Source organism: Poecilia latipinna, unplaced genomic scaffold, assembly GCF_001443285.1.
Source record: "Poecilia latipinna isolate Pla-1442-1.1 unplaced genomic scaffold, P_latipinna-1.0 Scaffold1699, whole genome shotgun sequence".
Classification (NCBI taxonomy): Eukaryota; Metazoa; Chordata; class Actinopteri; order Cyprinodontiformes; family Poeciliidae; genus Poecilia; species Poecilia latipinna.
The window spans coordinates 110,486-132,601 of record NW_015114315.1 but is presented as its reverse complement, the minus strand read 5'-3'; the positions used below and the strand labels follow the sequence as shown (position 1 = coordinate 132,601).

At 35.5% G+C, this 22,116-nt stretch overlaps 1 protein-coding gene across 2 annotated transcripts; it reads left to right on the top strand.

Annotated features, from left to right (window-relative positions):
• The first annotated feature begins 496 nt into the window (after positions 1-496).
• On the top strand, positions 497-20,670 carry LOC106964658 (mucin-5AC-like). 2 transcript variants are annotated; one of them, XM_015060292.1, is made up of 48 exons: positions 497-590; positions 712-750; positions 852-1,113; positions 1,242-1,356; positions 2,285-2,375; positions 2,459-2,565; positions 2,650-2,863; positions 2,939-3,064; positions 3,781-3,898; positions 4,003-4,141; positions 4,275-4,379; positions 4,478-4,547; positions 4,662-4,799; positions 4,882-5,046; positions 5,122-5,216; positions 5,343-5,469; positions 5,556-5,808; positions 6,390-6,439; positions 6,529-6,629; positions 6,730-6,881; positions 6,984-7,122; positions 7,207-7,308; positions 8,121-8,300; positions 8,387-8,626; positions 8,752-8,908; positions 9,165-9,293; positions 9,789-9,933; positions 10,042-10,085; positions 10,195-10,368; positions 10,463-11,821; positions 12,321-12,514; positions 14,560-14,731; positions 14,817-15,061; positions 15,151-15,334; positions 15,758-15,959; positions 16,047-16,225; positions 16,326-16,395; positions 17,333-17,460; positions 17,548-17,579; positions 17,664-17,832; positions 17,934-18,038; positions 18,305-18,345; positions 18,438-18,560; positions 18,963-19,064; positions 19,177-19,305; positions 19,594-19,633; positions 19,994-20,117; positions 20,211-20,670. In XM_015060292.1, the coding sequence occupies exons 1-48, from the start codon at positions 512-514 to the stop codon at positions 20,386-20,388; spliced, it is 7,632 nt and encodes a 2,543-aa protein (XP_014915778.1). In that variant the 5' UTR covers positions 497-511; the 3' UTR covers positions 20,389-20,670. The 2 variants fall into 2 exon arrangements, with proteins under 2 accessions (XP_014915778.1, XP_014915780.1); XM_015060294.1 differs by lacking the exons at positions 15,758-15,959; positions 16,047-16,225.
• The last annotated feature ends 1,446 nt before the right edge of the window (positions 20,671-22,116 follow it).

The following is a 22,116-nucleotide window of genomic DNA, read 5'->3' as shown; positions in this document are numbered from 1 at the left end:
GAGAGAGAGAGAGAGAGAGAGAGAGATAGAGGTGCCAATTCACAAACTGGGTTTAGATTTCTCTTTCTCATTGCTTATGCTTAGTGTTTACTAAGCATAACACTGGGGAAACAAATGTTGAAGGGCGAAGACAGACTTGAGCAAATGTTTGATCAGTGCATGGTACACTACTAAAGTATAGATTAATCGTATAAAAACTATTTTACTAAGGATTGTTGGAATGGCGCCACAACCCTCAAGTCCAAATACTTTGGTTCGTCACTAAGTTTAAGAACCAAAACATTTTCCAAATCTTCAACTGATAATGCTTCTCTATATAAACAAAGATGGAAAGATATTAGTAACTCTAATACCTTTTCGTGGGAGTGATATTCATGGAAACCAAAGTCACAAACGTTGACACCCTGAATATTGTTAACCCCTCCTAAACTGTAAACACCACAGGAATATATAATATAACGCATCTGAAGTGCACAAGTATCCAACACAGGACAGGGACAACTGAGGAACCATGAGAGGAGTCATGCTCCTTCTAGAATGGGCGCTACCATGGCTCATTCTAAGCCTTGGACTACCTGCAGCCTCCTCTGGTACGTAAAATAATAAGAACTGATGAGAACTCTATACCTGCCAGTGGCTACATAAAACCTTATTCTCATTTTAATCTACAATTTTTGTCTAACTGAAAAAATGTCTTTCTTCTTTTTATAGCAGAAGATCAAAAAGTGGGAAAAATGGCAGTGATTAAAGGTGAAGATTTAAATAAACAATATATTTGATTCTTTCTCAAGATAAAAATATTTCTGTACTTTGAATTTCTCTATAATGAAAATTCTGTCCTTAAAAAACAGAAGTGAGAGGCTCCCACATCAACCAGTTCTGCAGCACATGGGGGAACTTCCTTTACAAGACTTTTGATGGGGCTTTCTTCCACTTTCCCTCCACCTGTAACTACATCTTTACATCCCAGTGTAAGGGCAGCTATGAGAGTTTCAATATTCAGCTCCAGCGACAGGAAGTGGACGGGGAAATCTCCATCACCAGAATTCTGATGAAACTGGAAGGGATTGTGGTGGAGTTTGCCAACACTTCCGTTATGGTCATGAATAAACCGTGAGTTTATTGGGGTTTTTTTTTGTTTGTTTGTTTGTTTTTTTTCTTTTCAGATACTAGTTAATCTGAAGATTATACTTATAATTCGTGTTTTATGTACAGACTAATTGCTTATTCTTCTTTTCCAGTGTCTCCATACCATTCAGTCAGGGTGGCATTTCAATTAAGGAAACCATGTCCTATATTAAAGTTGAAGCTAATTTGGGTCTGACATTCATGTGGAATCAAAAGGACTCCCTCTGGGTAAGTTTTGTTTGCTTTGTTAAAGGTTTTTTAAAGTTGAGGTAAATTAAACTACATTTTTTTTATTCAGTTCAACACATATACTGCTTACAAGAAATTGTTTTGCAAGACATTTTGCAAGACTTGTTGGTTGAATTCATACTCAGTTGTGTATAATCCAAATTATTTCAAACTGACCCAGTAAATTTGAATGCAATCCAATTATACAGCCACATTCCACTCTAATTACATTTCATTAGACCTAAAATTAGTTGATTGTAAAATGCAGAATGGTAAAATATTAGAGAGATTTGAAAATTCTATCTCAAAAAGTTTTTTTGGCATGTCTAGAGTCAACAGTAGCTGTGACACTTTAGTGCCTTCCTTAGTGACGAGTAAATAATCCTACATAACCCTGACATAAGGCAAAACTCATGATTATTCATTGACTGACAAAATAGCAAATATATAACCCCCATCAAGATCAATCACAAGTCTATAAAATAACATTACATAACATCTTTGGGTAAAAAAAAATAAAAAAAAACATAAGTACTTTAAAATACATTTCTGCAGCTTTGCATGAAATACGTCATTAAAATATCCTTTGCCAGTTATGAGATTATGATTATGTAAATATCTTCTGATCAGTGGTCATCAAGAAACATTTAGAAGCCTTTTTAGAGAAAATGAAATATGTTTGAAAAGGAAAAGTTATTTGATAGTTAAGTAAACTACTTTTGAATGACAGCATATTAAACAAGTGTCAGAGAATGTTTGTACTGCTGTTTTGTAAATGTTTGCTCTTTGGGTTTTCATCCAACCTTGCGCACTGAGCATTAAAAGAAAGGCAGCTAAGGCAAAAGTCAAGCCAGGTGTAAAAAGACGGACCAAGAGTCCATCTGAAGATCTGAATTTGACTTAAATCTGAATTTCATATGCATTTAAGGTGGAGCTGGATGCCAAATTCAAGAATCAAACTTGTGGCCTGTGTGGGGACTTCAATGAAATCAAGCTTTATGATGAGTTTGTCCAGTCAGGTATGTACTTAATGCACACGCTTCACACACAAATGGACACATATGTATCAAAGTTGACAATCTTGTTTTTCTTCTCAATACAGAGGCTTCCATAAGTCCTGAAGAATATGCGTTGAACTGGAAAGTTGATAGTCCCACTGAAACTTGTAAAGTGGTTTCTTCCGGGGCTAATAAGAATTGCACAGATGGGGTAATTTTCAAAATTTGACATTTTGAAGCTGTTTTAGATTGATAATTGCATTCACTAATGTGTATGATAAATGTAAACTTGCAGAAAAAACTCTGCAAGAAGTTGCTGTCAGGACCTGAATTTAAAAGCTGTCGCAAACTAATTGACTCCGAGTCCTTCATGGAAGCCTGTGTGGAAGACTTCTGTTACTGCAAAAGCAACAGCAGTGCATGCTTGTGTTCGACTGTGTCTGAGTACGCCCGACAGTGCGCCCATGCAGGTGGACAGCCAAAGCAGTGGAAGACAAAACAACTGTGTGGTAAGAGATGAAAAAGTTTTGAACTGTATATTTGTACTAATACATTGCAAGACATAACTTTTATGTTATGGATAGAAAAAACATGTCCTTTCAACATGGAGTATAAGGAGTGTGGCAGTCCCTGTATTGACACCTGCAAATACCGGCAGAAAAGTGAGCTGTGTGATGAGCACTGCATCGACGGATGCTTCTGTCCTCCTGGTTAGTTTCACAGTTAATATTGATTTGTAATCCAACTGTTCAATATTTTATAGTGTGGCATTTGTCTTGTTATTTATGTTCCATAGTTAGATTATCAAATTAAGCCTTAGCAATATCTAAGCTTTAACAGTTGTATTTATTTTGTTAAGTACACAATAGTACTCTGTTTGCAAAATGTTCTGTAACAGAGCTCTTACATGTTCTCATCTCTAGCATGCTACCTTATGCAAACAGTAGTTGGCAAACTTTCAGATTGGAAAGATAAGTAAGAGCACAGACAGAGAAGTAAAACTATTTTGAGTGTTGAAATATAAAATAGGTCAGAACCTTTGATTGAAGCAGCTCCCTGCTTGTACAAGTTATTACAATGGGTCATTGTAGAATCTACTGCAGAAAACTATTCATAACATCTCTAACATTAACAGTGCCACTTACACTAATGTTATAGGACATTTGGATGAGTCTTTTGATTCAAAGAGAATCAAAAATCCAATGTAGCAGCCACCTAAAAAAATATGAACTATCCCTTTAAAATATTAAAGTTAAAACTGTAACCCTTAAAACCATTTAAAAGAATCAGACATCTGTTATAGCATCATAGTGTCAAAACCCAACACTCCCACACATATAATAACACTTACAGAATTTGATCTGGACTATATTAGTGTTATAACATTGACAATAATCATTACCAACTATTGCTCATCTCCTCCAAGGTACAATCTTTGATGATATCTCAGAAAGTGGATGTGTTCCTGTTGAGCAGTGCCCATGTTTCCACAAAGGCGAGACGTACAACACTGGGGAATCAACCATGATGGCGTGTAAAAACTGGTAAAAACTATATAAATAAATACAAAGAGAATACAGTATGCTTCAATATCTGTTTCTGAGATGGGAAATCCAGTGAATTGACAACATAATGTGTCTTTCTACAGCACCTGTTCAAAGGGTGAGTGGAGCTGTGTAGATGCAAACTGTCCTGCTGTCTGTTCCATCAGAGGAGGCTCTCACTTCTCCACCTATGATGATAAGACATACAATTTCCATGGAAAATGTTCCTATGTTTTGTCCAAGGTAAAGAGATATTAATAAAAACACTTAAAACTAAATAGAACATAAATGTTAGTTTCTTTTAAGCAGAATTATACTGAATTCCAATCAGATAATTATTTGATATCTGAATGTATTTTTCACCTTGTGGCTTCAGGTTGAAGACAATGCTTTTACTGTGCTTGGTGATTTCGACAAATGTGAAAGGTCTGATAAATCAACTTGTCTGTCTGCCATCACTCTGCTGTATCAAAATCACACGGTAAAATATTTATGTCACACATGCATGAGACTATATATTTAGATATGTGTGTGTATAAAATTTACTGACTTGTGTTAGTAACTTGTGTTTTCCCAAAGATAATTGAAGTTAAAGACAAAAATGAAGTCTCATATAACCATCAGGTCTTTGAGCTTCCTTTTTTCCTGGGTGAGTAGATGCTTTTTATTAGTGTGCCTTTTTCAGTGAAAATGCAACATAAATTGGTTTTGCTCAAAGTTTAATGAAATATTTGAGATTTTATGTGTTTCTTTCCATTTGCAGATGACATTACAATCTTCCGTCCCTCTACATTCTTTACCATAATCCACACAACCTTTGGACTTGATCTCGAGATTCAGGTTGTACCAATTGTGCAGCTCTACATCAGAGCCGATGTCTCCCTGAAGAGTAAAGTTATGGGTATGATTATTCTTTAGGAGTTTCAAGATTGTGTGTTTTTGTTTTTTATTGGGCATCAAGTTTAAGTGTTATATTTTTGTAGGCCTTTGTGGAGATTTCAATGATAACTCAGAAGATGACTTCAAAACTACAAGTGGACTTCCAGAAAGAACACCAGTGGCCTTTGCCAACACATGGCGGGCCAAACCAACTTGTTCAGATGTAAAAAATGACCTTGCAGACCCCTGCAGTTTAAGCATTGACAAGAGTAAGTCATTGACACAGTTATCCATATATCACCCATAGTACTCCACCAATTAACTTATTCTTTTTTCTTTTGTAGACAAATTTGCAAAAACCTGGTGCTCCCTCCTGTCAGACACAAATGGGATTTTTTCACATTGCCATTCTAAAATAGACCCAGAAGAGTACTTTGCTGTAAGCATGTAGCGCTTTCTGTGCGCATCTAATTTCTATTTTTGTTGTTGTTGTTGTTGTTGTTTTGCTCTTCATTTCCCATACCTTGTAATGTTTAATCTAATCTCATGTCATTTACCTTCACAGACTTGCATGTATGACACTTGTGCCTGTGAAAACAGCGAGGACTGCATGTGTGCCGCCTTGTCCTCATATGTCCATGCATGTGCTGCTGAAGGTGTATTCCTGAAAGGCTGGAGAAAAGATGTTTGCAGTATGTCTAAGATAAACAAAACAGATAGAAATGCGCAGTCTAATTAAAGCAATAATGCACCAAATATTCCTTTCCTTTTTCAACAGGCAAATACACAGAATGCCCTTCGACACTTGTGTACAATTACAAAATGACGCGCTGCGGTCGAACTTGCCGCTCTCTGAGTCAGTCGGACGTGACTTGCAAGGTTGAGGTTACCCCAGTTGACGGCTGTGGTTGTGCTAAAGGATATTTTCTAAACGAGGAAGGAGTTTGTGTATCAGCTTCAGAGTGCTCCTGTCAGGCAGGAAACACAGTGGTACAGCCTGGGGAGACGGCCAGTGTGCAAGGACGAACATGGTAAGGACTTCTAGGTGTCAGCAAGGGGCATACTAATATGTCATACTCAAAAGACAAAATAAAATGTAGGTAATATTTTGTAGAAATAGAAGACTGCTTATTTTTGGTGCTTCACAAATTAAGTAAAGGTTTTGAAATCACATACTGTTTTTAGGAATATATAATTGGTGTGGAATATTCAAGTCCAGGTTTTACCTTTTCCTATGTTACAGATTTTTTACGCTGGTCTATTTTTCAAGTGCTGAGAAAAAACCCCATTGAAATCCTCTCTTTTTGTGCTGTCACATGAAGAACAAAATTTGCTTTGTGTTTTGAAATGCTATCTTGTCATTTTAATATTGACTGCACCAACAGACTATAACTGTTTGCACTTAATGCAAATTACTCCTGTATTTTGAACCATTATTTGTTATATATCTGCTTTGAAGTATAATGACATATTTTTTGTGGGGAAAAATGGTATAAAAGTTAATTTTAAGAACAAAATATGTTTTTGTTTTGAATCAATACCAATTTAAAGACTTTGTAATTACACTCTTTTAATTTTGTGTAACATTTTTTTTGTCTGTCTTGCTATTCAGCACCTGCCACGCTGGAAAATTTATTTGTAAAGGAGAGCCAGTATCTAAGTGTAAGCATAAAGTGCTGCAGTAAAGACAAGTTTTAACAACAGAATGCTTTAGATTGCAGTTTCTTTTAACGCTGTATCACTGTCATCAGCATGCACCAGTCCCATGGTTTTCTTCAATTGCTCCAAAGCAAAGTCAAAGGAAAAGGGGTCAGAGTGTCAGAAGAGCTGCAACACATTGGATGCTGAATGTGTAAGACTCAGATGCTGGCATGCTTAATGCTTCTAAATAAATAGTACTTATATGTTTAAGCAACTAAATAAACTGTAAATAAATTAACCATATTGCGCAGGTGAGTTCACAGTGCGTCTCAGGGTGTGTGTGTCCCAATGGCCTGCTGTCAGATGGGAAAGGAGGCTGTGTAGAAGAGGAAGACTGTCCCTGCCCCCATGATGGAAAATACTATAACCCAGGAGAAAAAATCCAAGTGGATTGTAATACATGGTGAGATTTCATTTGCACATTTAACAAGTACCAGATTTCTACACATTTCACACCATTCTGTCTCTTTTGACTATTAACTTCATATATTGATTAAAATTCTAGCACATGCAAAAACAGGAAATGGCAATGCACAGAAAATGACTGTGGTGGGACCTGCACCATATATGGAGAGGGACATTATATTACTTTTGATAACAAGAAATTTGCCTTTAAGGGGGATTGTGGCTACATCTTTTCTCAGGTAAAGTTTCTTGTGGGTTTTATGTTTTTGTTGTTGTTCTTGTGTCAAGGTAAGTTTTGTTAAACTGACTTCGAATTGTTGCAGGATTATTGTGGAGACGATGTGAATGGCACCTTCAGGGTCCGGACTGAAAACATCCCATGTGGTGAAAGCATTTGCTCCACCAGTATTAAACTCTACTTGGGGGTATGTAAATATGGAGAAAACACTCCATTGCATTCACAAAATACTACGTTTTGTTTTGTTTTTTTTGCCTGGTGATCTGTGCTTACATGCAAGAAAAAGTTTGATGATACCAAACTATAAAAACTATTATTATTTTTTAAGTTGTAAAAAGTAATGTTTCAAACCAGGAGTGTTCAAAGTGTAGGAAAGCTAGCCTCCCATCAGAGAGCAAATCGACAACTCCCTCTGATGTGACCTCAGTTCTTTAGACTACAGTAAAAAAAAAAAAAAAAAAAAAAAAAAACATATATATATATATATAAAATAAAAACACTGTGACCATGGAGCATCTCCAGGAACACCTTAAGTCATACTTCCTTCTTTTTATATATGTATTTTAAATAAATAACATTGTATTATTTAAAAATAATTGTATATTTTTATTTTATTTTCAAATTAAAAACAAATATTTAAAAAAATATACATTTTTAAATATTAAGGACACAAGATTCTGTCTTCTTAATCACTATTTTGTAGCTGTTATTTATAATTTGGTCTCTGGAACAGAGACCAAGTTGACAAAATGTTGGTGAAGTTGACAAAATGTTTGCAGTTAATTTTTCTTGTTAATTATTTTCCTCTCATGTTGAGCCCCACCTGAAGAGGTTGTCATGCTTTTTTTTTTAAACAATTTTTAATTTAGAAAGAAAATAACTTTCCTTTACATTTTCAGATATGACTGTAGTGCCTCCAGCTGTCCAGCTAAAGCTTTCAGCATCTGATTGAGTGTGAATGTGTCATTTGGTGTTTGTGTGCTTTATTTATCATTTTAGATGAAAGAAATTGTTCTGTCAGACGAAAGTATCAAAGTTATCAGTCAAAGCAAAGGGATTGACATACCTTTTAAAGTCCACACTATGGGTATATATGTCGTCATTGAGGCAAATAATGGCCTTCTTCTCATCTGGAATAAGAAAACAACAATCATGATCAAACTCAGCTCCACATTCAAGGTGAGTGAGGAGGACATCTAGAGTTTCTTGAATAAATATTTGAGAGCTTTCAATTCAGAAATGATCATGCTTTTATTTTATGGCAGGGCAAAGTCTGTGGCCTGTGTGGAAATTATGATGGGGCCATCAAGAATGATTTCACTACCAGAAGCAACGAAATTGTAGTTAATCCAACAGAGTTTGGAAACAGCTGGAAACTGTCATCCTCCTGCTCAGATGTAAACACCACACTGAACCCGTGTGCTCTGTACTCTCACAGACGAGCATGGGCAGAAAAACACTGCAACATTATCAAAAGTGAAGTGTTTACTTCCTGCCATGACAAGGTGAGAAAAACTAAGGACATTAAATGCTAATGATAGTATAAATGAAGATATGTTCTTGCATAACCAACTAGAGAACAATACGTTTCATTTGTTACCTGCATTTACAATTACGTTTTTCTAAAAAGGTGGAGCCAGAACAGTACTATGAGGCTTGTGTGGCAGATACGTGTGCCTGCAACACGGGAGGAGATTGTGAGTGTTTCTGCTCAGCTGTAGGAGCATATGCAGAAGCATGCAATGAGGCTGGAGCCTGTGTGAAGTGGAGAACCCCCACCATCTGCCGTAAGTTTGGATTGGGTTTCTGCAAAGGCAGAAAAGAAATGGTCCCTGTTGGTCCTGGATTCTGATAGCTTATGGGGAGTAAATCATGTTTGAAAATAAAAAATAAAACACAGTACAGATAACAAGATTGCTTTTTGTTGTGTGTATGAACTTAAAAATATAGGCTCTTACTACTTAATTTATTTTCTGAAAAAAAATTACAATGTCTTGTATCTTGAACAAATACGTTCAACTTACTTGTGTTCTGTTTTATCAGCTCTGTTCTGTGACTATTACAACCTTGATGGAGAGTGCGAGTGGCACTACGCTCCATGTGGAAAGTCATGCATGAAGACATGCAGGAATCCTTCAGGGAAATGCTACAATAAACTTCCACCACTGGAAGGTAAGAATGATAAGAAAGAAAAGCATTTTAGATCTTTAATTTTATTAGATTAGTGACAATGATATTTGACATCAGATTTTTAAATACTCTTCAGGTAAATCCCATTAAATTATTACAGTTAAAATTGGGGATGCTTACTGTAATCAATAGAACCTTTTACAAACTTCCACTGCAAGCCCCTTTCAAATTATACAAGTGCAACAAAAAGACAGACCCAAAATTCTCTTTGTGACTTTATTTGCACAATAAATGTCAAATCCCATATTCCAAGTCTGTGATCCCCTTTTGTATAACGGCTTAGCCCTGTTTTGCTGCCTGTCAAAATGTGCTAAGTGCTTCAAACAGAAGCAAATCTTTGTTTCTTCATCTATATCCTCACAATATGTTAGTGCTTCAGCAGATTACCTAGCCATGAAGATTACATGAAATCTGAAAAAAGGCTAAAGAAATGACTAAATCTTCTGTGTGCTTTCCAAAATGAATTTACTTTTTAAGGGTGTTATCCATCATGCCCTCGGGAGCAGCCTTATTTTGATGAAGCTAGCATGAAGTGTGTGTCTGAGAAAGAGTGCGGCTGCTATGATGAAGATGGAAACCATTACAAGGATGGAGAGTCAATATCTGCAAATTGTCACAAGTGGTAGGATCCTTTCAAATATATAAATGTTGCTATGTTTAGTAACGGAACAAGTTTCAAAAACAATATGTACCTAAAACATGAAAATAAACTTATTTCCTTTTCTCACAGTTCTTGCTCTTCAACACAGCTGACATGCATTTATGATTTGAATGGTAAGGCAAAAATATGTGCATATGATTTGCAAACCAGGAGCTAGATTTTTGTCACTGTCAGAAAAATTATTGAAGACAAATTGTCATGAGCCATGTCATTATTTTCCAGCTTGCACCTGTGTCTACATGAATGAAACCTACAAATATGGCGATACAGTCTTTGAAACACATGATGGAGATGGAACCTGCATCTCGGGTGTTTGTGGACCGAACGGAACCATAGTAAAAATGGCACCATGCATACGTACACCAACAACAACACCTTTTACATTTACCACAACTGGTAAGATAAGACACAAATAAATACTGTGTGAGGATTGATTATAGAGTGTTTCGAATTAACATTAATTTATCCTTGTTCTCATGTTTCATCACAGCAAGTACTACAGAACACCCTGTAACTACAACTGCACCTATTCCAACACTCACAACTCAAGCAGTAACATCAATTCTGACTTTTTCAACTTCAAGAGTTTCCACAAGATCTAAAACTACAACTGTGCCTTTGTCCTCCTTAAATCCATCTTCATCAACATCTACAGTCACTGAAAGCTCCAAAACTGAAATAGTATCAACCACAACACCTTACATAGAGACACCTACCCCAACAAGAGAGACTGAAACATCCACAGTCACAACAGCTCCAATTGAAAGTACTACCACTACACCCGAAACATCTACTACATCACCCAGTGACTGCTATATTTGCAAGTGGTCAAATTGGATTAACAATGACTACCCCGGACACAACAGAGATGGAGATTATGAAAGATTAGCAAACATTTCTGATCCGGATTTGAGTGTTTGTAGAAAACCACTACAAATTCAATGCCGATCCAAACTTTTAAAAGATGTGCCTTTAAAAGATTTAAATCAAAATGTAATCTGTAGCCCTAAAGATGTACTAATCTGTCATAATAAGGATCAAACACCTCCACAATGTTATGATTATGAAATTCGGATACAATGTTGCACTTACAAAGACATGTGTGAGCCTAGCACAACAACAATTCATTCAGAAACACCAATCACAACGCCAGGCACTAACGTACCGTCACCCACAACAACAGCAATAGAAACATCCACAACACCTCAAAAACAAACTACAATCTCAACTACTGGCACTACAAAACCTGAAACCACTAAAATAATTACAGAAAAAGTCTCCACAACACCTCACATAAAGACACCTACCCCAACAATGGAGACACGAAAACCCACAACAATAATTACACCAAAACCTACAACGCCTCATGTAGAAACTACAGTTATTTTCTCTACAAAACCTGAAACCACAAAAATAATTACAGAAAAAGTCTCCACAACACCTTACATAGAGCCACCTACCCCAACAATGGAGAGTGAGAGAACCACAACAATGTTTAAAGAAACTTCCACAACACCTCATATACAAATAGTAACCTACAGCACTAAAAAACCAGAGACTGGACCTGTAATTATAGGCACAACAACTACAACACCTACCCCAACAAGAGAGACTGAAAAGCCCACAACTACAATTGTCACTGAAAAATCTACAACACCTCATGTAGAAACTCCAACCCCAGGAATTGTAGAAACATCTAGCACCACCATCACTGGAAAACCCACAACATCAGAAAGCACTGCAAGTCAGTCAACTACTGTGATAATAACAGAGAAGCACAGTGTTGAAACTACAACTGGCAGAACAACTTTGTGCTCTTGCAAATACATGAATCAGATTTTCTCACCTGGTAAGTTTTGTACTTTTTTGCATCATTCGTTGTTGCTATACTTGACATCTATTTATAAAGACATCTATGACTTGTAAATAAATTTTAAATAAAAGACACTCATATTATGATAAGGCACTGGTGACATTCAGATCCTGTGGTTCTGAGAACAGAGCGGGAGGGGAATAATTGTAAAGGGGGAGTAGATATTGGAGGATGGGAACAGGGGAGGTTCATGCTGACCCCACAAAATGCCACTCTGGGCGGTTGCCCATGCCACCCATATGTGAAATTGCCACTGTACTGAAACTTTAACCTATCCGTTATTTATTAGCAGAACAAATACAGATGGCAAATGATGCTCATTTTGCAATAATATTCTTACTTGATGAGGGCAATGTTGAACTGTTGATAAAATATTCTATTGTTTTATTAAGAAAATAACGTATCAACAGTTTCCATTTTTTTCTGACATAATTTATTCATTTTCTCTAAAACTTTTCTTTAAACTGTAAATTAGGTACCTTCATGTACAACAAGACTAATGGAGATGGCTATTGTTTCACTGCATACTGCAGTTTGAACTGTAGTGTTGAAAAGCATGCCAGACCGTGTCACACAACAATTCCACCAAGTCCTCCAGCTACCACAAAGAAGGCTAAACCTACAACACCTGCTATGACAGACTGCCCATTTCTTACACCACCGAGAAAGGTAACCAACCTTATGCAATGTCTGTACTTAAAATAGTGTTGATTTAAAAAAAGACTTATCACTTAGAGTAGTTTAATGTGAAGCAGCTGAGAAGATATGTAAAATTACAGCCACAAGACAACAAAAAAGCTACATTCAGATATATCACTAAGACCTATGTCGCGGCCTTCTCATTTCCAAAAAACAATATTCCAACAAAGGCCGTGGGTGTTAACAGGTGGTTTTTGATTTGAGCGCACTTCCGACTTAATTTGTTTGAAAAAATATATTCTTTATTTCTTGTAAAAAAAAATAGCGACAAGATAATTACCAAAATGTCCCACAACCTAGTCAAAAAATGAAAGTAAACTTAATATGACGTTTCAAGTACAAAAAAATTAAAAGTGAAAGTGGTCAAAAAATCAATTACAAAAAACCTCCCATCCACACACCAAACATTTGCCAAACAAGGGCTCCACCAAGCACCCGGTGTGTTTTAATTACTCAAATTAATGGGAGGGTCTAACCAATTACCAACATAATCTAATCAATTCAAATGTACAAATTAACTACAGATTTTGGATCTAAACTTAACTTAAATAAATTCTAACTTCCCAAAATAGAAAACTAAATTAGTAGAAATTACAAGTTGCAAACATTACATAAATGGCCACAACAACCTATTTTGAGTGATTTGCTGATCTTTGGATAGGATTAAAAACTCAAGGACACTTAAATCAGACCATTTTGAGGGGTGAACTGAATCCAAACTGTCTTGGTCCACATCATATGTTATTACCCAGATGTCTCTCCTTGCTGAAAAATATGTTATATAAACAATGTTGTAACCAAATACCACTAAGGAGACTGGGAATAAAACAGTTTTTAATATTTACAAAGAAGAAAAAAATGAATATCAAAATAAAGAGCAGTCCATGCCTGGCCTCTTGCTGTGGTAAAGACGCAAGCAAAGGTTTGGCATCAACAGCCTTTTTTAAGTAGACTCTCATCAGATCAGAGTTCTCAAAAGAAGGTGTTTCCTAATTCCTGTGCTGTCACGAAATGTATCACAGTATACATAATGTGTTAAAAACATATTAAAACATCTTTAACCTTTTAAAATTTTGTCACATTGCAACAACAAACCTCGATGTTTTGCATTGGATTTTTATGTGATGGATCTCCACAAAGTCATGCAACATGGCAAAGTGTAATGCAAAACCCGAGTAAAATCCTTTACAAAGAATTGCCCGTAGAGGTCATCTGATGAGTAAAATATCCACCTTGTTGGCCACAGAGGTTTGTTAGAGAACATTAGTAATCATATACACTAAGGAACACACCAGAGAGACGAGGGACAAAGTTGCTAATTGCTTTGCAGCAGATTTAAGATTTAAAACAATATTCAACTCTCAGAGCACTATTTAGTCCATCAGAAAGCATTTAGCATCAACAAAAAGGGTCGATTCTTCTACCTCCTGGTAAACCAGACAACCGTACAGTCTTTAGCGATGCACGCAACTTTGAGATACCATAAATACCTAATTCATGCCCCTTTCATAGAATTAATACAAGTACTACAAAGGTATTCAGCACCGACCCAATGGTTATATTGCTTCAAACCATGCTTTAAGAATCATAAACATTGCCTGTGTTTTTAAAAGTCATTTAAAAATTTCAAACAATTCTCAGAGATGTGAGAGTCCCATATAGATACAGAATCCCAACAGGAACCGATTTGTCCAGTCTGTTCAAACTTAAATGAGTTGGGCAATTTAAATATGTTTGTGCTTGTTGGTAAATGTTGGCAAAAAGCTTGCTATATATACTGCAGCAAGCAAAAAATATATTTGCTTGTTTACAATCTCTTCTTTTGACTAGATTAGATTAAATTGCCTTTAATGGCTTGACCACCATGACCAACTGTTTAAAAAACTGTAAAAAAGCATTCAAATTAAAGCCAATACAATTTTGGATATTTGTATTCTACAATTTGAATATATGCCAGTAGAGAGTTTAAATATAAAGACAGTGGTTGTATATTGCTGAAAATATTTCTTTTACAGGATGGAGAATCCTGGAGTTCAGACAAATGCACCAAAAGCACTTGTGAGAAAGGAAAAGAGGTCAAAACATATGCATCATGTAATCCAGCACCCATACCAGCTTGTGACAACGGTTTTCAACCTGTTAAGGTTTTTGATGAAGGAGGCTGCTGTTTTCAGTATGAGTGCAAATGTGAGTTTAATGAAAAACAGCTACAGACAGCTACATGTAATTTTTTGTGATTAAACACAATTTAATGTTAATATACTGTTTTCAGGTCTTTGTACAGGCTGGGGAGATCCCCATTACAATACATTTGATGGCCAATACTACAGTTTCCAGCACAACTGCACATATGTCTTGGTCAAAGAGATAATTCCCAAATACAATTTAAGAATTCTTATTGACAATGAAAACTGTGATCCTTCTGGAACTGTGACGTGCCCCAAAGCTTTGATTGTATATTACAAAAACTATGAAGTAACTCTTACACAGACGAGAATCCCAAAAACTGAGAATTTGGTACGTATGGCTATCTCTAACCTTCTCCAAATATGTTTGTACTACATAAATGTAATCATGCTTTTTTTCACTTGTCATTCATGTTTTAGATATATGTTGATGGAAAGAAAGTGACTCCAACCTACTCAAATAAGGACTTCATTATTACAAGCACAGGAATTCAGATGGTTCTTAAAATCCCACAGATAGAAGGCGTTGTTTCATTCACAGGGCTTCTGTTCAGTATTGACTTGCCATTTTCACTTTTCCACAACAACACAGAAGGACAGTGTGGTAAGCAACCCCATAACTTGTGACAAACTAAAAATAAATGGTGATTCTTATCATCTTAGTAGGTAGAAAAATATAATGGGACTGTTTAGTAAAAAATGTATAATAGCATTTTGTTAACAATGGATAAATCACTACACCTCCCAAAGAAAACTTTAATTTATAGCTTTATGCAAGAAATAACTAGAGGGAAAACCCTCACTGCACAATACCACAATGAGGAAAACAGCAAACATACAGTCGATACAAAAGTCTCTTCAACCCTCAAGAGCTAAAAATGTAAAAATGCAAAAAGGGATAGAGTCTTGAATACCAAGATTACACTTCAAATAAATAGCATGAACATTTGCATTAGGGATGTTGGAAATTTTTTCTATTTGTGAATTTGTAATCTATTTCCTATGGATGTTTCTTCTTTTTAACAAGGCTACTGCGACAATAACAAGAAAAATGACTGCAGGTTACCAAATGGCAAAATTCATCCATTATGCTCTGAGATGGCATTTGACTGGCGTGTAAATGATACGAAAAAACCATACTGTGAGTCCATGCCTTCGCGACCTCCTCCAATAACAGAGCCACCGAAACCAGCATGCAATCCTGCCCTCTGTGAAATCATAAAGCACGAGTGAGAATTTGCAAAATAAGTTGAACATTTGATAACATTTTTCTGCAAACCCAATTTAACTTGTTTCATGTTCATTCTTACAATAAGGATGTTTAAGGACTGCCACAAAAAAATTGCGCCCAGTTCATATTATGAAGCTTGTAAATTTGATGTTTGCCACATGCCAAATTCCACCGTGGGCTGCACCAGTCTGGCGGCATATGCCATGATGTGTGCTGAAGCATCTGTCTGCATAGACTGGAGGAACCTGACCAAAGGAGAGTGCAGTAAGACAGTTTTGCTTCTGTAGAACTTAATTTCCTTTCAAATGGGATTTTCCATGCATGTTATTGTTAATGTAATACAGTACACTTCTTTTTGTTGCAGACTACAAATGTCCACCAAATAAAGTATACAAGGCCTGTGGGCCAAGTATTGTTGAAACGTGCAATGCAGGGTAAGGACACTGCTTTTGCAGTTTATAATTGATGGAAGGACTTTTTTTTTTTTTTTGCATTTTAGGATGTCTGTCGGCCTAACAATAACTATACAAGCTAACAAACCGAACCATTTTACTTGTCTTTTATTATAATCAGAACGTATAAATGCTGACAAGTGAATTCTCAAATACACATTTGCTTCAAACCATTCTCAAACTCACATTGACAAGGAACTTTCTATCCATCGTGGCTGCCAACAGTTTTTATCAACACCTACAAAAAAATATTTGAGAATAAAGTATCACATACAGGTTAAATATTTTAAAATTTTCATTAAGAACAAAAGTCAAGAACTTTAAAGAAACTATCTAACCAATCGATAATCATTCGCTATGCAGTTTCCAAGTCAAGAATTGCCCCCACAATGTATTAGATGGTGTGGTGTAATTTGGTTTCTGAAGTGTCCTGTAATCAGTCAAAACCAGAGAAAAGCAAAGCACAGAGCTAAATCTGGCTTCCTTCATATCTGAAACCACACATATCCCCCTGAAAGAAATAAAAACAAACTACATGTTGAAATAATACATTTTCAAAGTCAGTTTATCTATTGTTATGCCAACCAGTTTGTTATATCACCAACAGATCCCAAACACAGGTTATAGTTAGCAGTTATACTTTAAAAGAGAGCAGTTTTCTGAAAGTTATTCATGTAACATAAAGAGTCATCTCAGTAATTGTTCCCGGTGTATATATAATGTTTGACAAAGTGCTTACCTAAAGCAACATGGTGTCAAGTGAATCAGTGGTAACATTTAAGTAAGAATCCGTGGAAATTTTTATTGATTATTTGCTATATTTCCTAATGTTTACTGGAATACACTGTGCTGTATTGTGATTCCATTGTTTTTGACAAGTTGGAAGCTGAAATTTAACTGTCATTTGTTTTACATTCAGATACAACAATAAACTCAAACAGCAGTGTGCAGGAGAAGAAGATACTTGCAATGGATTAGTGGAGGGATGTTTCTGCCCTGAGGGGAAGATGTTGTTTGATTCAGGCTCCGATACCTGTGTCTCATCCTGTGAGAATAGTTTTTGTTCTTTGCCAGACCAATGAACGATGTATTTTTGTTTAATATTCAATTAAACCGTTTTTACTGTTTATTAAGGTTGCTCTGGACCTGCTGGTGAACCTAAACAGGTATACATTCTCATACATTGTAACTTTTTTTATCAGTTTGTCTGTTTGTTGCTGTAGCGTCATTTTTTTCCATAATATTAACAGATTGGTGACACATGGAAAAGCGGCTGCCAGCAATGCAAGTGTGACAAAGATTCTCTGAGTGTTAAGTGTGAGCCTCTAGTTTGCCCGACACAAGAACCAATACAGTGCACAGAGGATGGCGAGGTGTTGGTAAACCGAACGGTTAACTGCTGCCAGGAACTGACGTGTGGTAAGCAATTTTCATTAGTAGAACTGGATTGATGACGCATATTATGTTTTAGCAAAAATAATCAAAATCAACTAACTGACATACACCATGTTCACCAACAGAGTGTGATAAAAACCACTGTTCATCACCAACACAAAAGTGTAATCTTGGCTTTGAGTTAACTGTCAAAGTTTCCAATGAAAGCTGCTGCCCGGTCTTCACCTGTGGTACGTTTCTTACTATCACTACTCATCATTATTTATTACTGATAATGGTAACAATTATTTCCCAAAAAAGTATGAAAATCACCTTTCTACTGACTGCTTCCGATTTCAACTCGTCAATTAGTGTAAATAACTCACACTGTTTAATTCAGCTTTCCATCATTACCTTTTCTCATGTTAACTTCCTCTCATGAAACAACCCAGCAGTTTTTCAAATGCAAAAAACTAAGCTTATATATAAACATAACCTCGTTTACTGTCTCATCTAGAACCAAAAGATGTATGCGTCTACAATGACACAGAGTACAAGGTAAGAACTGTTTTTCTTTTGTTGTTTTTTTTTTGCTTTTTTGATATGTAGCACCTCATGTATATAAATGCTTTTCATTGTGTTTCCCACAGCCAGGTACAAACTTTTCAAACAACCCATGTGAACACTGCCACTGCACCAACAAACAGGATCCAAAGACTAAGCTGAACACCGTAGAGTGTCAGCAAATACAGTGTAACATCATTTGTAAAGAGGTAAAGAGATGATGTTAATGCCAAATAAGTTGTATATTGGATAGAAATATTTTACATTATAGAAAATGTTACTCGTAAGACCAGATAAGTACCTTACAAAACTTATTTTCTAGGTATTAAAAGTTGATGCTCTATGTATGACGATGTGCATCAGTTTGGTTTTGGTACTAATGGTAACAGGTTTATAATGACTCAACATTTCTTAGAAATTCCAAGTCACACTATTTAATTTAGTTGATCATTCCTGATACAGTTTCTGACAGAATAGTACAACTATCCAGTTCAATAAATTTTTATGCATGTTAGTGTTGCAGTAGAATGGATGCTATCTAGAAGTTGTTAAAATTACACAGACTAAATTATTTCCAGTTAGAAACTTATTAAACTATACATTTTTGATAGGGTTACGTGCATGTGGATCAGCCTGGAGAATGCTGTGGATCATGTAAACAGACGCACTGCATTTTTGATGTCCCTGGTTTGAACTCACCAGTAGTTCTTAAGGTAATTAAAGTACAATACAAAGACATAGAAAAGAAAAATCCTTGCAACCTTCATCTCAATTGTAAGTCACATTGTGACTACACTAACCCTACTCTTCTACGCATGTTCACAGCCTTCACAGTCGTTTTCACCACCAAATGACAACTGCACCCAATATGATTGTCAGAAGGTGAAGGATGAATTCCTGGTTATCAGAAACCAAACTATGTGTCCGGCATTTGATCCAGAAAACTGTGTTCCAGTGAGTATTGAGTGCCTTAAATAAAGTTGATGTCATTATTTGGTCTAAGATGATAATATAGTATATATATTTTTATAAATCAAATTTTTGCTTTATGATAACTTGGCTTAACTGAAGCTTAAAAAATTACCATTTTAATTTGTAAAACAGTAATAGCAATAAAATGAGTTCAGGTATGTGAGGCGGGTCAACATTATACTTTAACAAACATTAGGCACTGCACACTTCCAACACAGAAGTGTGACATCAGTGATCACAGTCAGATGTGTAATTTTTTATGTGTTTCAGGGAACAGAAACAAGTGACATGAATGGATGCTGCAGAACCTGTAAGTAAATACAATAATGTTTCAAAAGATGTTTACAAAAATGTCAGCCTCCATTTACATCTTTCTCAACTATAAATACATCTTTAGTTTTCATTGTAAACTACTTTTAGGCTATAAATTACTTATTCCCTTAGCTTTCTTCAATAGAATGTGTCAAATGAGGACAAAGAGGATGTGAATACTTAGAATTTTGTCAAACAGAATAGAAGCCTAGAAAAGTAGAACATTTTAGACAAGAGACAAAAATGTTAAACTTTGATTTTATTGACCTAATGGCCCTAAGCACAAGATGGATGCTTTAGATACTCCATTATGTTTTCCCTGCCAATGTGTGTTTCTAAAACTAACTGTGGTTCACAGGTACACCTCGCTACAACTGTGAGCTTCACAAGAACACCACCAAACTGTACGCAAACAACTGCGTGTCAGTCGAGCCGGTGGAGTTCACATCCTGTGGGGGAACCTGTGACTCATCCTCATCTATGTAAGATTTGTAAAACATTTAACAAAAAAGTATGCAGCAGAATCCACTAAAAAAATTATATGTTGACATGGATGTCTCTATCTTTATTTGCAGGTACTCAGTGGAGACCAACAAACTCATGCATTCTTGTACCTGCTGTCGAGAGGTTGCTACCACAAAGAAAGACGTGTTGATGAAGTGTTCAGATGGCAGCATAATGAAACAGGCAATCACTTTAATTGAAAAGTGTGGCTGCCAAGCTGTTGAATGTAAAGAGTGGGGCAAACGTTGACGGGACACACGATTAAGGCAAACGATGGAAATTTAAACTCTTTAGGGGAAACAGATTAATACTTGTTTACAAACTCTATGGGTGCTTTCATGCTTTGGAATACGCAGCTCTGTGGGTCGAACTGATCCAAAAATATTTTTAAAAGCATGTGCTTATCTGGTAATTTTCTATAGGGTGAAATGGCTTTGAATGTATATTCATCTTTTGAGTAATAGTAAATTGCTTTATCTGCTGTTTCAAACTTCTGTCTTTGGTTCAATAAATTTCTAATTCATCAATGAACTGACTGTCTTTTTTTACTACACTGAATATTTAACTCTTAGTACACTGCAGTAGTTTTTGAATTCTATTGCAAAAACAGCATTTTAATTGTCTGTTTTCAGTTGGTCATTATTACTATTCAGTTTGCGATAATTTGTTAAAACTGCATGATCATAACATGTGGAGGGAGAATTAAATACTTTTACTTTATACATTCCTAAAAGTATTTTCTCCTTGGGGAACCTCTAAAATTAACTTAAATACTTAAATGAAACTAACTAAAATGACCATACTTATTTACAGTTATTCTGTTTGGTAACTGTTTTGCTATGTCAAGGTAACAATGTCTCTTTCATGTTTCTGAAAGATCCCTATTTATTAACTTGCAGCATATTTTCAGGATGTATGAGTGGGTTTTTCACTAAATAAGGGGTCAAAATATATCCAGATTTTTTCTTCCTTCCAGTAAATAAAAAAGTTGTTGAGAACAAAGAGTGCCAAGTATTAACTTACCCACTGACTTGCGTAAGAAGTAGTTGTAAGCTTTTGACCACTTACTAATTACAAATCTGCCATTTATATAGCTGTAAAATGTATGAAAATCTATATTTTCTTTCCATTTTGGGACCAAAGGTCATAAAAGAAAGAAAATTTGAATTTGTAATTGCATTATTCAAGCAGAGTTTGGTATCTTTGAATGAAATGATCCAATGCAAACTGTTCACAATTTAGACTGGCATAAATATAAGTTTATTTGAGAAAATATTTCACTATGATAGAGATAACACTTAAGATAACCCTGAGGTTTTTTTAAATAGGAAATGATAAAGAAGATTTAGTGTATCTAGTATTTATCTTTCTCTAACGATAAAATAGAGAAATTAATAAATTACTTAAAGTGATGAAATTAAGTCTGTAAAGGCAAAAACACCTGGAATACTGGACCTCACATAGGCAGCGTCTAGTATTTAATGTTTGTTAAGAAAGCCTTTTGTAAGGTAAGACGGTTGAGATTTGTGACAGTGCTTCTGCAAAATAATTAATATTTTGTGGGCCCTTAAATAAAACATATTAAAACAGAGCAAAGAACTTCCAGTGACAATAGTGTTTATTGTGTCTTCTTGATATCTAAATGGTCCAGCAGAAAGAAAATCAGTGATTCTTGAGAATAGGGACAAAACAAGTCCTACGGATAAAGCACAAAATTTGAATAACATATATAATTTTTTCAAACATCTGACTAAACTAACCTGGGTCATGTGAGCACAACAATGTATATTTTCTTGGTGTTTGCTGAATATTTTTTTATTTTAAACATTGTAGTCTGTGGATGATGCCTGTAAAATCCCTTGTCCCAGAGCAGAATTCAATACATTATACTAGTTTAAAACAATTAAAGAAATACTAAAATTATATATTATGGCAATTAAGTATAAGTAGTCATATAAATAATTATAGAGGTATCAA

What these genes read in the sequence shown, in the direction of transcription:
- LOC106964658 (XM_015060292.1), top strand. Translation starts at nt 512, where the DNA reads ATGAGAGGAGTCATGCTCCTTCTAGAATGGGCGCTACCATGGCTCATT. An exon ending in CTGGAGAAAAGATGTTTGCA is followed by an intron (nt 5,470 to 5,555) that starts GTATGTCTAAGA and finishes CTTTTTCAACAG; the next exon opens with GCAAATACACAGAATGCCCT. An exon ending in TTCTTACACCACCGAGAAAG is followed by an intron (nt 12,515 to 14,559) that starts GTAACCAACCTT and finishes TTTCTTTTACAG; the next exon opens with GATGGAGAATCCTGGAGTTC.